At 42.8% G+C, this 17,393-nt stretch overlaps 1 protein-coding gene across 1 annotated transcript; it reads right to left on the bottom strand.

The window, feature by feature from the left end:
- Window positions 1–1,647: 1,647 nt before the first annotated feature.
- Window positions 1,648–16,566, bottom strand: WDR82 (WD repeat domain 82). Its single transcript, XM_082004859.1, has 9 exons — window positions 16,385–16,566; window positions 11,117–11,214; window positions 7,800–7,866; window positions 7,509–7,608; window positions 5,343–5,459; window positions 4,384–4,539; window positions 4,199–4,268; window positions 2,233–2,375; window positions 1,648–1,743 (listed from the first exon to the last, which is right to left on the bottom strand). The coding sequence occupies exons 1-9, from the start codon at window positions 16,543–16,545 to the stop codon at window positions 1,714–1,716; spliced, it is 942 nt and encodes a 313-aa protein (XP_081860985.1). The 5' UTR covers window positions 16,546–16,566; the 3' UTR covers window positions 1,648–1,713.
- Window positions 16,567–17,393: the final 827 nt, after the last annotated feature.

The raw sequence follows: 17,393 nt of genomic DNA, 5'->3' as shown, positions 1-17,393 counted from the left end.
AAAAAAAAAAACAAAACAAAACAAAAGGCAAGGAAAAGCAAACCAGAAGCTGTTCTACAAGCTGATTTCCAGGGAGACATGCTCTGAATTATATACAGTGCCCCACCATTGAGACAAACTTTGCTGTAATAGGGGAACGCTGAGACAACCAACCAACCAAAGAGCACTGTTGTCCAGTACAGACTGGCACTTGAGAGCAGAGAGAACATGCCCATTGCTGTGCTGGTCACCTTAACAGCATTTGACATTTAGGAGAGGGGAAGCAGACGTGATTGGGCAAGGGAAAGACGTGACCCAGCACATAAAACCATGTGTGTTTGGAAAGGCAAGAATACAATGAACACCACGTTTACACTGAGCCTGTCCCGGCCTGCCGGTAGATGCATTAGATCAATGCAGCATTTCAGGAAAAAAAAGCCTGGAACCAGGCTTGAAGACCAGCTTGCCAGCCATTCTGTGCCATTTGCCCACAAGCCCCTTGGGAGCAGGAGAGCACGTCCCTCCCATCTCTTTGCAGGGGCCTTGCTTGGAGCAGGGCCACAGCAAAGCAGAGTCAGCAGTCACGTGTAAAATCTTTAAAATTCAATTCCAAAGACACCACCTGACAAAGGAAGCGGCGCTCTTTCAGGGCTATTGCTGAAAACCTGCAAGGCCTGTAACAAAATGCATGATGAACTAACTGCACATCAGTTTTATCAACAAAGGGATACAGGTCTAAGCCTGGTGTGGGGAGAATTTAATGGAGCTTATTTACAAACCAGGAGGGGAAAACTGCATTGGTGAAGGTAAACAGCCTAGACACCCCACAATACTGGCCCACATCATATTCTTTAATATCTAAAAGTAAAAAAATATGGCCCATTCCCACTGCCCTCCCCCCCTCAATATTTACAAGTAAGATCAGCCAAGATGATACATAAGGAAAATACACAGGCAGGCTGTGCTTTCAGTCTCTGTTTGGTTTCTCCATCTTCCTGCTGACAGACTCCTTTATTGCTTGGGACACTGACCGGACCTCATCAGTGCTGTCTGCGCCCTCCAGGATGCTGGCACAGCAAACACCAGGGAGGCTTCAGCCAAGCTCTGGCAGCAGACAAAACCTATATTAGTTTGTTGCACACTAAATCGCCAAAAAAGGGATAATGGGATGTAGAATGTATATTTAGAGTCACCCACTCTTTCGGCACGTGTTCCACTGCAACAGAATCCAGCATCTGCTGCTGAAGTTGAAAACTGTCAGCATTCACATTCGGCACAGAAGTAACTTTGCATCTGTGGACTGCAGTGAAACCAGAGGTCCCAGACGTGAAAAACATGCACTTAAGAGTAGGAACTGCACGTTCCACCTTGGAATATCAACAGCCTTGTGCACTTACAAAGGAAAACACACAATTACAGCTTAAAAAATGCCAGAAACATTTTGTAAATAAAACTTCATTGCTCTTAAAAATAATACTGTGTCAGTTCCAACTCTGGCTGAAGCCTGCTAGGCATGGACTGCAAGGTAACAACATGTAGCACGCTGCTTCTGAACACGCTAGGAGGCCGAGTGGAAGAGTCTTCGCAAAGGAACGTGGCAAATAAAGGTAAGACATATGAAAACATACGCAAGAACACAGTCTAGGAGACCTAGGCAATTCCAAAACTCTGCTTGCAATGATGTGCTGCTGTTGGCCGTATGGAAATCACCTGACAGCAGCTGCAGCATAGGAGTTAGTCATCAATAGTTGGCAACCAGAAGGCCTACAAAAGAGGAAAGTAAGATGATCTTTTACAGAGCAGAACACAAATCACATTGTAGGAGCTGGTCGCTGCAATCTTCTGTAAGCACACAGGCAGACTACCAAAGAGGCAGCAACACCCTCCCAGCAGTTTAAGGTTAGAATCCTTGCTCACACTGGTTTGGTTTGCATTGCACGTTCTCCAGAGCAAGCCAGTCTTACACAAACTGAAAATATCAGCCATGTACAGTGACCTAAGAACTCATACTTCTGCATGCACATTCACTCACTGCTCTGCTTTCACCTCGTGTGTTCAAATGTTGGCTTGCCAGGTGTGCTGCCCCACATATCTACCTGCCGGGTAAGGCGCAATCAAGGTGCGACAGACAGGGACCTGGCTCTCACCAAGGCCCAAGGAAATACCCATCAGTGGCACTGAGCCTTCTCAGATTCACTTCTAAAAAGGTCAGCACCTCACCAAGCTAGGAGGAACTTAAAACACTTTCCTTACCATATTGGAACATGCACTAGCAAAAGTCATGAATTTTGGATTGAACTGCAGACAGGTTATAGGCCCTGTGTGCTTTCCATCCAGCACAGCCACCTTCATCCCGCTTTCCCCATTCCAAACATGAATCTTCCCATCCTCCGAACCTGCAGGCAGGAATAGAACGAGATCGCAAGATACATTGCAGAGGCCAGCTGAGAAAATGAAGTATATAACCTTTTCTGTCAGAGAACTATAGGAACAAGCATGCCTCATCTTCATAGCTTAACCTTTCAAATTCTCTAAGTATCACTGGAGCATTTACAAAACATGACTAGACTTTACACACCTGTATCTGAACAGCAGGTTTATATCTTTACACTGTAGAGACTCAACTATGCAACACAGTGCAACCCTAGTCTGGCAAAGAGGTTAACAATTACAGTCACCCAGTAGAAAAGGAGAGCTGACACCATCCAACTAAGGAGGAAGGACCCTTGCCAACTTGCACGGATGTGCAAGAGGACAAAAGCTGGGCCTAAGAGTCACTGTTCACACAAGCTCTCAGTTCAGACACAGAAGGAGATTAAGTATTTCACTTGGTAGGCACAGAATCAAATCAAAGGCTTTACCATTGAAGGTAACCAGATTTCAATGGACTATGCCAAATACCAGAAACTTCACTGGAGGTGTCAGCTCTCCACACTGCTACAACAGGACAAGTTTTTCACTTCAAAATGGCATTTTGCAAACTCTGAGGTTGGGCACTTAACACTTCTGTAATTCAATTCTGCTTTACTCTCATTTTAGATAGGATTCCTAATAAAAATGCAAGGAATTTTATTCTGCTTCTGTATTTGTATGTATAGCCTTTCAGGGAGGAAAAATTAAGAAGCACAAGTTACAAATTAACCATAGGTAAAAACTGAACAGAAAGAAGTATTTTGGAACTTCTTCCACTACAGTTTTCAGTCAGAAGGGCACAACAGGAAGGTAAATACGTGCAGTAAAGTGCTCTCCAGAGACAGGCTAAACAAAGAACACACAACCCCTTCTCTGCAGCCCGGAAGTTTTCAGTCAGAACAGAAAAAAAAAAAAAAGAAATTTTGCCAAGACCATCAGTCATCCAGGAAAAATGAGGATCAGGATACCAATTACCACAAAGTAAAACATATTTGATGTACCGGCCATATAAATAAGAACAAAAAGAAAGTGCTAGGAGGGGGCAGCACCAAATGCATCTGACATGTTCACAGGTCCTGCTGGGCAGCAGAGCGACCGAAGCGCTTACCTTTGGGCGCCCAACCTGCAGCACCAGGCTTTACAGGAGCTGCAACTGCTTTTTGCCACCCACTTCATTCAAGGGTCTCTCCCGCAGGGGGTGAGGAAGAGTGCCTAGGCCACAGGAATCATGCTGGAAGCCATCAGGCTGATGCCTACTGCTTCCATCAGGGGTTAAGCAGAGCTTGTTCCACAGGCACGGAGATTTACAAGAGCCGCGTGAACAAAATGCGGCTGCCCCAGGACATCACCAGCGCAGGAATGTCCCTGGGAGGTGTACAAACACACCAGGCTACGAGACCAATCACCCAAGCACAGACAGGTGCCTTGCTCATCGGGTAATGGAGGACAGGGCACAACATACTTTCAGAGGCAGCACATGAGCGCATCCTAGCCACAGGGTAAGGACCACTGACATAAGTGATGTGACAGATCTACACACATTGCAATGGTTTGCCAGTTTCTTAACTTTTTTGGAATAGTGTTCATATACAAAGGAAAAATTAAAAGTCTTCTTGCAGGTTCATTTACATCTCAGTCTAGAAAACGCTGAGTAAACCAATGAAACAGAAAACTGTCAATGCAAAGAGAGCTTACAGCTGCATTGTATTATTTAAATATATTCTGCTTCCCAAAACAGACACAACTTTAGTCCTACATAACACACCTAATTTCAGAGCACTGAAATTCTGTCAACAAGAATTCTTACCTATCATGATGAACTGAGAGTCTGGTGTGAATGATGCCTCCAACGTGACAGCCTTACTGTTATTATAACCCTATGGCACAAAACAGGAGAATACATAGTAGAGAGTGTGTCCTCAGTAATCAAAGGGCACCTGCTCCGAAAACTAACACCAAGTTTCAAGCAGGTAACACAGGCAACGTGCTCACCCCAAACGTATGCAGGACAGCTCCTTTAAAGGCATCAATCAGTCGAATGAACCCTCCATTAGTCGATATGAGGATGAGTTTGCCATCATTACTGAACTTCAGGCCTGTCCACTCACACGTTCGGTCATACTGCATCTTAAACGTAGCAAATGGCCCCTTCGAATAAAAAATGGAAAATACAATGCAGGCTCTGTATGCATTGTTGTTAACAAGAGTCTGCTTTTAAACTTAGCTCAGGAAAAAGTTTAAGGTTTTTCAAAATAAAACATTTAGTCCTAAGATACCAAAGGAAAGTGTCATGGCAAAAACATGTCACCACATGTGTAACACTCAAAGAAGTATGAATCCATAGTTGCCATAGCAAGAGAGAGCCACAGTAGGGTGTTTCAATACCCGATAGTCCCATAATTTACCACATTCAACAGCAGAAATTAATTTAAGGTAGCATGAAGTTTTCAAACAAGTCTGATAATTGAAGTTAGAGAAAGAGCTTGAACCAGTGTTACTGTCAGCTGACTTTTTGAAAACCATGGAACTAACTACGCTCAGCGCATAGCCAGTTCAGATGCCCACCCAACTACAGATTCCTTTGAAATTTCCATCCTTTCTGAAAATTCTGGCTCCACCTTTGCCAGTGTTCTTCCAGAATAAGCAGCAAGGAAAAAAAAAAACAAAACCAAAACACCAAAACCCAACAACAACAAAAAGCCTAAACAGGAGTTTGGAACAGGTTAAAGTTTACTTCTGCAAACTCCTTAACATTGGTTCAAGAGTGGATTTCAGGATCTGGTGACAGCATGTACCCCTCTCTGTGAGATGTGTACTTACCAAAAACTCTCTAAGTACAAAGTAGGCACCCCAGATAGTTAAGTTGGAGTAAACAAGTCTATCCTCTGAGCACTGAGTTTAGACTACTTTTTGCAAGCTAAAAAGTCTAAAGTGAAGTTAGGGTATCTCACCTTGTCAAAAGAACGGAGATCATAAAGCTTCACCATTTCAGAATTTACCCCAGCAGCAAAAATCAAGCCTTCTGGGTCAAAAGAACACACAGGCTTCCCCTGGAGATGCATTAAACCCTAGAAAATAGAAATAGTCCAAATTATGTTGCAAAACTGATGCTCATATTTCTACCACCACTCTTTGAGCCCACTGTGAGCAGGACAGCAACCTATGGGTGGAGCAACTGAATTTCAATTGTAAATATTGAGGTTTTACAAAGGTTCAGAACTCAGCTTCTCAAAAGCAACTCTGACTACTTCAGGTCATCATATGGAGCTTCCAGTTTGCTGCAGTGACAAAGTTTACATCAGAACAAATCAAGACCTCATTTGAGCTGTCATCCACTCAAAAGTACCCAGAGAAGGGAGGATGATGTGGCTGTATTAATAACCATACTAGACAGCGCCACAAAACACTGCCACTGGGATTGATAGCAACACTCTACCAGTTATGATTGCAGGGGGGTAAGTATTTCGGAAGCAAGTAGAAACAGCTTCAGTGAACACCACTGCTGAGCTTTCCATGCCTCTTTGAAGAAAACTCATACCTTCTGGAAGCCAAGAAACCTTACATTAAAACTGACAGGTTACTATCAATGCTTATTTTTAATGTTAACTTTTCCTTAACTCACACAGTAGAATAAACTTGAGAAAATTTGGTAAAATTTGGTAAAAGCCAAGAAGATATAGAATCTTCTGTATCTTGACTGTCAGATCTGTACATGTTAGTCAGATGTGTCTATATAACTGTATGCACATAAATAAGAACACATCCTTGATTAAATCAACAACACATTTAAGAAGTTTCTGCATTTCTGAAACACTGTTCTGCTCTAGACTTTACTACTTCTCGCTTCTTTCCCAGGAAGGTCAGTTTTGCCTGTGATCTCCAAAGGCTCGGCAGTAAGCTGGCCAACACTCAGGGCCCTCGCAAAACCTTCCTGGTTTCCCGATAATATTTCTAGACATTACGGCTGCCATCTCATGGGCAAACTGAAAATTACGTGTAACACTTCAACCTGTTTCCCAGTCTTTTCTGGATGCAGCTTCCAGTTAACAAGTCCTAGTTTTACCATTCTTTACCACTTCAGGCATTAGCATAAATCACAGAACTGCTACTGCATTTACAACCCCATCTCATCTGTAGCAACTTTGAGATTCATCCCAAAGGAAACTTCCACACTGGCATTAAAGGCATACTCCCAGAGAAAGGCAGAATTTAGATTGCTTGTCTGAAAAAGCTTGGTTTTAAGACGGATAAAACCATTTTCTAAGAACTGTAACCTTTTCTTCCTTTTACATTTACAGTTACATCATCTGGGATAAGTAAATAGTCCCCTCTCATGAGCAAAATGGTCCCAATGAGATGGGAAAATATGAGAGCACAACGCTATGTGTCCAGATACAGGGACAAAAGCTCATCACCAATAAAAGGCGGAGATTCTACTCCTAGCCTTTCATTCCTGCCCCTCCTGCCAGCTCTGGTATTTTTCTCAGCCCACAAAAGCCTGCTTCCACTGAAAAAAGTACAGTAAACTATTCCAGGAAAATAAATAAAAACAAATGGGGTTTTGCCTTGCTAGAAAGTTAAACCTGCTCACAAGCAGGTCTGAGAACAACAAAGGTGATACAAGGAAGGGGTAAACCATATGGCTGCTGTGTTACTTTAGATCATTAATTTCTTCACCGAATTTAATTGCATCAAGACATCAGTTTTAAACACAAACACGCTATAAACATTGAGATAAAACGCATCTCCCAATGCTCCTTCTGCTGCCATTCCCAACCCAGGAGACACGCTGGCTATGACAGAACACTCTCTGCATGGGGTAGCAGCCTGATGACACCCAGCTCTTCTCATTTCATCAGCTGTGGGTGTTACTTCTTGTTCTTCCCAGCACCTCTCCAGCAGAGACATAAGTGAAAGTGAGTGGTGTTACACAACGCAACATACATATTTCAGAGAGATTTGCAATCAAGGCTCCTTCAGCATTCCAGGAAGGTGTCAACACTAAATCAGCAGCATACATTTCTGGCAGTATTTTTGTTTTATAGCAAGCACGCATCCATTTTTCATCCTTCTAACTGAAAATGCAACACAATATGCACATGAATTTGATATCCTACCTGGCAATTTGGAGAGCGGAGATCCCAAAGTCGAATAGTTTTATCCAGAGATCCAGAAATAAAAGTATCATCCACTGGAGACATTGAAAGAGCAACCACTCTGCAACACAGAGACATGCATCAGAGACACACAAAAGAAGCGTGTCCTACCCCAGCAGTTGTGTACAAGCTCATAATTGCCATGAACAGTTCTACAAAGTGAATACCAGAGTGAATTGAGCATAACATAACTCAAGCCCATTACAATCATTATTTCAGTTTCTCCTGTACTGCCCCCAAACCACATCTTACCTTTTTGTATGCCCCGGGAAATACCGAATGTATTTGTTGTCATGCAGGGAGAGGTATCGGATTGTATCTGAAACCACAAACAAACCATAGGCTTCATTATACCATAAACCCAATGTTATCTAAAAGCAGTCACACACAGCAATCTTGCCACAGTGAGTCAAGTCTTGTCATTTGATTTCAACTCAGACTTTGAAATACAATCAAGTTAGAAACAGACATAAAGCAGCTTCATTTCCAAGGCAGAACTGGAAATCAAGCACCAGGAAAGATACTTCCCACAGTCTGAAGTCATATTACATCTTAAAGGCAAACTGTCACGTGATTTATGCACGTTAATTTCAAAGTTGCTAAAATTTAAGTACCAGTAATTTTTATTCCATCATTCTCACAAAACTGAGAGTATCACATTTACAAAGTTGATACTGCCAGTTGGTTTTTTGCTATATAGCATGAATCTTGCTGTCTTACCTACATACACATCCAGCAAATAAATCTCCAACTGAACAGTATGCATAGGAAGTGTGCTAATTCTAGCATTTAGCCAAAGGGAAGATAAAAACAGGAACTTCAAAGCCAGGACAAGACCATAAAAAAGTAAAAAAAAAAAATTTGCTAATCTGACAATGAACAGCTTCACATATTCTCTGCACTTAGCACAGCTAAGCTTTAAGAGAACAGGAGTAATCTAAAGCTTAGTCCACTTAAAGCAATCTTAAAAATATGAGTAAATCAGAGCAGCACCACAACATTTCTCAAGCAGTAATTTTATTCTGAGTATAGATGAACATACCAAGAGTAGCCCAGAATTTTGAAAGATGCTGTTGAGACTTTCTCCCAAGATTAAAAGAAATCCTTTTAAGAGGAAACAATTATTAAAGCATAGAAGACACTTTTTAATCTTTATGTGCAGATCCATCTGAGTGATGAAATGTGAAGAGCACAAGTTAAACCTCCAATATCTGAAAGCAGCATCAGCAAAATCCCTTCTCACACTAGTCCAGCTATTGCTGGATGGAAGAGACTGGCATTATGCATCTGCACCATACAGTCCCAAGAGACTCTGTATTGCTGTAACAAGTCCTGCTGAGGCTTCAAAGATAAATTGAGGAAAAAGGATGTTTTTACTTTTGACTCGGAAGAGCCAACAGGATGCAATATGCACAGATAATTTTAACACTCATAAGGGCTACACTGATTATTTCCATTTTTGCCCGAGACTTCACATCAAGCTGAGATCAGAGTTCTAGAACCACCCTCCAGTATTTGACAAGAAAACCTAAAGAAAAGAATGAAGCTGGAAACATGATGCTGGAAACATGATGCTGGTGACACACCGTTTTGAAAGGCTCTAAGTGACCTCAGGTGACTATCCAAAAATATAAATCCCTAACACCCGTGTCACATCCCATCACAGCTTAGAACTGACATGCTTCAAGAGTGCTGTTAAGATACATCTCTAGTTTTCCTGCAAGAACTGTCGTTACCTGATTCCTGAAGTATCCATGCAGAATTTCATCTTCCTTTGCTCAAGAGGAAGCACTGGGGAACTGTGATCCTTTGTGATCTTTTTTGCTGGCAGCGCTCTGTCCCAGGCAAGGCAGTGGCCTGTACAGTTATCTCCTGTACCGGGTGGTATCATAGACCCTCAAACTGTACAAACTACTACCTCAGCCTGGGATCAGGCAAGAGGAACTAGGTTCAAAGGTCTTGAAGAAATCTTCAGAAGAGAATCAGTAGCAATTTCCAACACACAAAATGCTTGGGAGCAAGCACCAGCCCCCCTATACCCTCCCAATAACTGCAGTAACAGGTTAAATAAAATGCATCTTGCCCAAGGCTGCATGCATTAGAACTATAGAGTACCTGAACCCCTACAGAACACACTCCTGGTTTACAGTTCATAACAGCAACAAATGCTTTCACATTCTATCTTCTTCTTTTCTTCTAATTAAGTATTTATCATAATGCTACCCTGCAGGATGAAGACTCTTAAATTTTCGTTCCTCAAAGACTCACAAGTGCTTATAAACAAAAACTCACAACTCAAACAGCATTAAAAACGGTTCACTAAATTGTTAATTAATTGCAAATTAAATAACAGCCAAGTCAGAAGTGTGACATAACAAAGTAATAACAACTAAAAAAAAAGTAGGCTGCAAAACAGACTAAAAAGGCAAGTGCTTCATGTCACACTTTTAATCCTTTTACAGCATTAAATCCCATTCCGTTGGAAACTTCCTTGTTCTTCTAGTTTCAGGCCCAGCTTGTTCTAGTTTAACCTGACTTCCTAACTCTTAACTTCCATCTGCTCTAAATTTATACTCTTAAATTCTTTAAGTAACCTAGCACACACCACAAGGCACCAGTATCTCTGTCAAGCTCCATCTCTGCAAAGGAAAAACCAAAACAAAAGCACTATTCCAGAAATTCCTATGAGTTTACAAATACAATGTTAAAACCCATTTATGAAGTGCTATGCTAAGAAACCTGTTCACTGAAAAACTCTCAGACACTGACTACAACAAACAAAATTGAGACAAAATTTTAAATTAACACTAGCTACTTCCAACCTTGGGAAGTATTGTCTGATAGAAGAATTAATGTACCTATCTGTGTCAGTTCTTAAATTTGAAATTAAACTCAAGTACATTAATAGCGCGCCTGTCATGAAGCTCTAGAAGCCCCTCAATGTCACTGATTTACAGAGCATAGCTATCACAGACACTGGCTGTAGAGAAATGGCATGAAAGTCGGGGTTTTTTTGTCTATTGCATGGAAAAAAACAGATTAAGAGAAGCAAAGCTAGTCTCAGCTCTGTGACCTCCTCCAGGCTTGGCTGGTGATCTGCTGAGTTACCTGAACTTCCCGCCCTCCCTGCTGCATATGGAGAATGGAAAAAACACTCTCATCCTTTGCAGTGGACCTGTGTGCATATCAGACAGAGCTATAGCGTTTAGCCCACCTTCTGGCCCCACACTCCCTCTGCCTCATTTCACGCTAAGAAATGAAGGCACAGAGGCTGTCAGCACTGGTATCAAACAGCAAAGTGAACAGCAACGTCAAGAACCAAACTTTTATCGCACGAACAATGTTTAATCCCTTAGTTATTGCAGCAACGAACAAAACGCAAGTCAGCACGCTCAAGGGAGTATCACCAAGTTGTGCATTGGAGTTGAACATTAATTCCTCTGCCTCTGATAGCGCATTTATCACTGAAAATTTGCAATATTTTTCCCCAGCTCTTCAGACCTATTTATCCAGGCATGTAGTTTTAAGTTTAAGGAGATAAATATGCTCAACTCCAGTGGACCACTTACCATCTATTTTGTTGGAGCTGTACACAACAGTGTTGGCAGCATGTGTGTATCTGATGAGGTCCACCCCATACTTCTTACTGTACAGCGTTCTCTTTGGTCTGTCAGAAGGAAGAAGAAATAATCGCACTCACTGCAACAAAAAGCTCAAACTGAAACTCGCCACATTAACAAGGCCTGTTCTCATAGAGATATTACAAGATTGTTTCAAGTAGATATTTTTATCCAAAGAAAGAAAAGCATTTGTATTTGATTTTCAAACAAGCACCTTGGTGCTTTCTCCAGACCATCCCTAGGCTTGAGGAGCTCCCTAGAACACCTGCAAAACGCACATATTTGTCTCCTCCAAAATTTTTTTCCACATGTCTACTGTAAAAAGAATACAAGCAGGTAGCATAACAAGCCCTTACGGTCAAGCAGCACTGCCTCATCCTTCCCTTGCCCATCCAAATCTCTAATTCACCTGCAGCTTATTTTAGATGGAGAATAATTTGTCTTTTTGTTCTATGATACTTCAAAAGCTAGAACAGGGTGTCTCATTCAGAATAGGGCTTCTCTGTATTAACACAACTACGTATATATACCAGTAGTCTAAAAGAGCAATGATAACACAGGGACTCTCAAACTATTGGAGAATTATATCCGATCTTAATTAAAGTACAAAACTCAAATATAACATTTTGCAACAGAATTAAAGATATTCTAGTGAGAGTGAAGACAACACACAGAACTGGATTTTTAGTGATCCAGTAAGTAAGCGATGTACTGTGGTAGAAATTTAAACGGCAAAGTAAATGTAGAAGTAGCTGATTAATAAGCGTAGCTCGCAGCAGCAGCGCCTGTTCAAGCAGTGCAAGGTGTCCTCCACCCTCCTTCCTCTTTCTTTCTCAGCTGAGGTAGCACAGAGTTTTCAAAGCTGGGCAATCAACCAACAGGGGAACCGATCAACATCAGAAATAATACAGTCTCTTCCGGGAGTTATTTTTAATCCAGAAATTCATAACTCTGGTTATCACACAGGCCCACAAAATACTTTACCAACACAAATCAAGGACAACAGCATGGGAATGAAAACAAACAGCAGGAGTGGTTTAAACAAATACTGCTGCCAAAAGAAAAGTTTATCAGACTACACTCTCAGACAAGGTATTTCTAAATTCCTCCAACTTTTTCCTTGTTTACATTAGCCTCAAATTGATACACCCAAACAAGAGCATGAGTTGGAGACTTTTCATATCAGAACAAAAATAGACATTCATTCTTAAAGATTAATTCTCAAACAGCAGAAGCCATAGGGCTTTGACTTCAAAGAAACTTGGTGGGGACAAGCTTCCATTAACTGAAAGCAAATACTGCAAATATAATTAAAACCCATATACCACCTGTACCACTTAGACCAAATCTCACAGATTCTTCCTCAGTTCCACCAGTAGGCTTAGATCAGTTTTTCAGACGCAAACATGCCACAAATTGAAAACAGCACATACAAATATGTGCTTTAAAATATCAAATGTAAATTTAGACAACAAAATTCTGTAACATTATGTTCAGTATACTTCCCCATACTGCCCTCTGTAGTTACCTCAGCTATGCTGCTGACCAAATTGGGAAGAGAAAAAAAACACACTAAAAAACAAAAAACACAAAACATACAAAGGCTCTCATGCCTAGTCTGGCTCTTCCTTATCTATGAAAAGTTTAAAGCTTAGAAGTTCTACTCAGAATGAAAGAATATACACAAAATAATACATACAGAGACAATAAAGATCGACAGATGGACAAAAGTACATTTACCAAAAAGAAGGAAAGTACTTCTGTGTTTTAAGAAAGGTGAAGTTTTCATGTAAGTTGATACAAGCAGAAGCATGTCACTTCACACAAGACTGACCACCTGTTCCCAATTGACTATTTAAAAAAAAAACAACTAAGTTTTACATATTTTTTTAAACAAATCACAATCACTAAACATAATTCCAAGTTTAAGGTTAGTCTATCCAGCCCACTTATAAATCAAGTAATATCGCCAAAGTGGTTTATGAGGTAACAATCAAACCTGCTATAAAGATGAAACAAAATACAGGCAAGGTTTTTAACTTGTATCTGTGCCTTGCTTTGAATCACTACTACTGCAGGTAAAACCATCACCCAAAACCAAGCTCACTGATATGTCTAGTGAACACCATGGCTAAGCTGGAGTCCAGATCCAGCACCTCTATTTGTGTAAATAATACACAATTGATATATACTAAAATACAAACTAAACCTTTGCTAGACCACCATTATATCATACCAGGGTTGCAAATATGCAGCCATGAGGCCCTGCCCTCAAGGACAGATGTGCATCACAACACACAATACTGTTCTGAAAGCTTCCAGAGTTCCTTCCTAAGACACAGGTAAGCCTCTTGGTTATGCTTTTGAGCTAACCTATTGTGGAGGTATTTGGTGATGCAGAATGGATTAAAAAAAAAAAAACAAACCACAATTTAGTTGTTTACACATTTTGAAATAGAAGTGGAATCTCGGGTCCAAAATTTTTGATGCTCATGAAAAAGCCAGCCAAATTTTTCAAGTTTGTTGCCTATGCTCAGAATAGACATAAGAGAATCTGTACTTCAAGAAGATAATCTTGTCCTGTCAGCTCTTGGCTCACTCTTTAAACTGTCTTGACACTTTCAGAAACTGAAGTTCACAGACATGGGGCTTGGTCATACCAGTAGCAACTCTCACAGATATATGGCTCATTTTTGTATGGCAAAACAAAGCGAACTAGGTAAGGCTGCATAACCAAACACAGTTGTATTTTTAATTCTATCACTAGAACACCTCAAAACAAGGGGAAAAAAAACCCTACCAAATTTTGTCACTTTCACATGTGGAAAAGTTTTAACATTCAGGCCATGTGATGAAGTAGGGTATCTTATACTGAAACCCAGCAAGCAGGACATCTCCTCCTGACCGTTATATTCATTAGCAATGACATACACAAGAAGGTGAGAGTTCCAGGCCCATGAAATGGTGGTTTAAGAAAAAAACCCACAAAAACTACAGGCCTGAAACTGCCCAATTCCACCACGTCACAACAACAACCATTCACAGATTTGATTTTTCATCTCCACATGAATCTCCTGTGACAAGGTAATTCACAACTAAAATTTTCCAGGAGAGAGAAAGTGTGTCCTACATTCCTAAGTACATCTAAAAAAAAAAAATTCACACTTACACTTTTAAGCCAATTGATAGTAAATGATAAACTTTCAAATTCATTTTATAACCATTAGAGAAATGCATCCTGAAACGGGGGTTACCTTGATGAAACTGCTCTCATTGCGTTATAGTACTGCCATAGATGATCATCAATCTTTTACATTTAACTTAATTCAAGCAAACCCTTTGACTGTAAAGCATACCTCAGGACTAGATGGAGATGAGGATGAAAGGACCAAATGCCTCCCAATCCATCAAACTATTATTTCCAAGTTTGAAAGGGGAAGAGCAATCAATACCATCTACTCTAACATCACTCAGCCCTTCTAATATTGTATATAATTAGGATCTATAATGCAATCGATGGCAGACACCATATGTATAAAGTCACTCGAATAAAAATTAATTAATTTCAAATGAGAGTTCACTGTATCAGATGGGGAACAGCAACAGCAACAGAACTTCTGCAAACTAAGCAGACGTGTAAAATAACATAGAATAAGTGGTCTACAAAATTAAGAGAATATGCAGGATGCAATCTTTCAAACACAGAAAGTATGATAGCTTGGTCAGCTTGAAAAAGGAAGATTAGGAATATCTGGTTTACTAGAAAATATACACAACACTGACACATCTACCTCCTGGTGCTCCCAAGCCCTTTCTTTTTCACTCCTGCATTACCCTGCCCTTTTTATTCTCTCTCCTACAATACACACGCTCGTTTTTTTTTCACTTTCTATACGTATATGATGCTTTCTAGTCTTGACTTTACAAAAAAAACCCCCAAACAAAACCAAACAAACCCTCAGAATTACATCTCTACACCAACTACATGAAAATTAAAACTTAACATTTAAAAGAATTTAAAGCAGCCAAATGCATGCTTGTAGCAATTGAGAAAGTTTTTAATGGCATAGTGACATCATTTGGCTCAATTTGTTCCAACTCTCATAGAATACAAATGCCTTCTGTGTACGTTCCAAGACATAAACTGCAAGTGTTACTGGTGGTGTCCTTTGCACTTTTTTATCCTCCCAACAAGAGAACCCTATCTGAAGCGCTGTGTAAATTTCTGAGGTTTTATCCATAGGACAGGACAAGCATCATGTGATCAATGAAAGAAGATAAACTGGACAACTCTGTCCAGTGAGAAACACACACAGCTTAATTCACTAACCTCTAGCAGCAGAAATCAATAAGCACATTGGCTGATTAAACATAAATTATGACAACGTTTGAAGGCACATGTAAATCACACCTGTATTTTAACTGTGCTTTACAGATAAAAACGCAACTAGAGAAAAGGATTTAAAGCACAGAGGACCACCTTTATCTGCAACGTTCACAGATATCAATTAGGAACGAAGTTTTAAGGAGAACACCATCAAGTTTTTAGAAGTCATACACACACCACACCATCTTCACCTTTTGGCTTAAAGCATTTATCCAGGAAGTTACACTCACATTAGGTTGTTTAAAACAGCAGATCTGTACACTGCTCACAGCAATTGCTTCTATTCTAATTAGTAAGACTTAAACCAAGAAAAGCCTGAGAAGTCAGTTTGTGTATCTGTAACAATCCCAAGCCCTGGAAATGTGATGAGACTCAAGCCCTTAAGCTTAACAACTATTTAGTTCTCACAGCAATGAACTCTCTCACACCTGGGAAGTTACCATCGCTGGCTCCAGCCTACCAGAAATAACAAGCGGAGACACCCGTAGTGCAGATAAAAACATGCTGCTCCCATCTCTGCGCCCCACTTTAACCGTTTATAATCCCCCCCGGCAAGACATCGTTCCAGTTCCATTGACAAGGCCTACACTGAAAAATAACAAAAGAAAACCTAAAGCTTACCAGCCAGACCTGCCACCTCCTCAACGCAGTCGCACCGGTGAGAAGCCGGGCACAGCTTCTCCCCGAAGGCCGCAACGGGCAGCAGGCAAACCGGCGCCCCTCACAGCCTCACCCTGCCCCAGAAACAACCCCAGTCCTCCCGAAGGCAGGCACCCCCCACCCCCACGCCGGCGGAGGAACTGGGGCTGGGCCGGGCCCCCGCCACTCACTTGCCCTCCTGGCAGTCGTAGAGAACGATGGAGTCGTCGTCGCTGCTGGAGATGACGGTCTCGCCGTTGGGGCTGAAGTCGAAGCAGTTTATCTTGTCCGAGTTCTCGCGGAAGACCTTGGCCACGCGGAAGCTCCGCAGCACGTTGTCCGTCAGCTTCATCCCGCCGCCGGGCCAGGCCGCGCCGAGGGCGGTGGTGGCGCTGAGTGGAGCCGGGCGGGGCTCCAGGCGGCGGCGGGAGCGGACGGGCAGGACCTCGCGGGGCGGCAGGGATCGGAGGAGGGCGAGGAGGGACGGCGGGCCGGGGCGGGCGGCGCCCTCCGGCTCGGCTGGGCCCGCTCAGGCCGCGGAGAGGCGGCTCCTCCTCATTGTGTCCGCCATCTTGCTGCTCTGGGAATGGCAGGGGGCGGTGCGCGGGGCACCCTGGGAAGGGGGGGGCACGCGCTCGGCCGCTGCGGGGCGTTGGAGGAGCTCGGGGGGGCGGGGCGTGCGCACGGCCTGCTGGGATGGGGAGGGCCCAGCGGGGGGCGGGGGGGCCTGTGCCTGGTCGCCATATTGAGTGTGGCAGGAAGGCCTATCCTCCCCCGACCCGGGGCAGTTGCCAGCGTCCCCACCCCTCGCGGGTCCCGAGGTGGGAAGGGGCGACCCAGGGCAGGGCAGGGCCGGGCCGGGCCGGGCCGGGCCGGGCCGGGTGGCTGCGGCGGCGGCGGCGGCGCCGGGCTGTCATCATGCACCGGCCCACCCGGTGCCTCGCAGGGTGGGGGGAAGTCGGGTTGAGGGCGTAACGTCATCCCGTAGAGCGGGCAACGGCTTCGCGCCGCTGCGGGGGCGTTACTTCCGGCCCCGGGCAGGTCTGGAACCCCATTGCGTCGCTCGAGGGTCGTGAGGCGAAGCCGCGGTCCTGCCGCCTGGGCGAGCTGTACGCTGCGTATAATATGCCCGATACGGGATTTAACGTATTTTTTCCGCGCTTCCCGTGGTAACTAGCGAGAAAGGAGCTTGTGGGGGGC

This window comes from Phaethon aethereus, assembly GCF_964289735.1.
Source record: "Phaethon aethereus genome assembly, chromosome: 11".
Classification (NCBI taxonomy): Eukaryota; Metazoa; Chordata; class Aves; order Phaethontiformes; family Phaethontidae; genus Phaethon; species Phaethon aethereus.
This window is presented reverse-complemented; position numbering and strand designations above follow the sequence as displayed.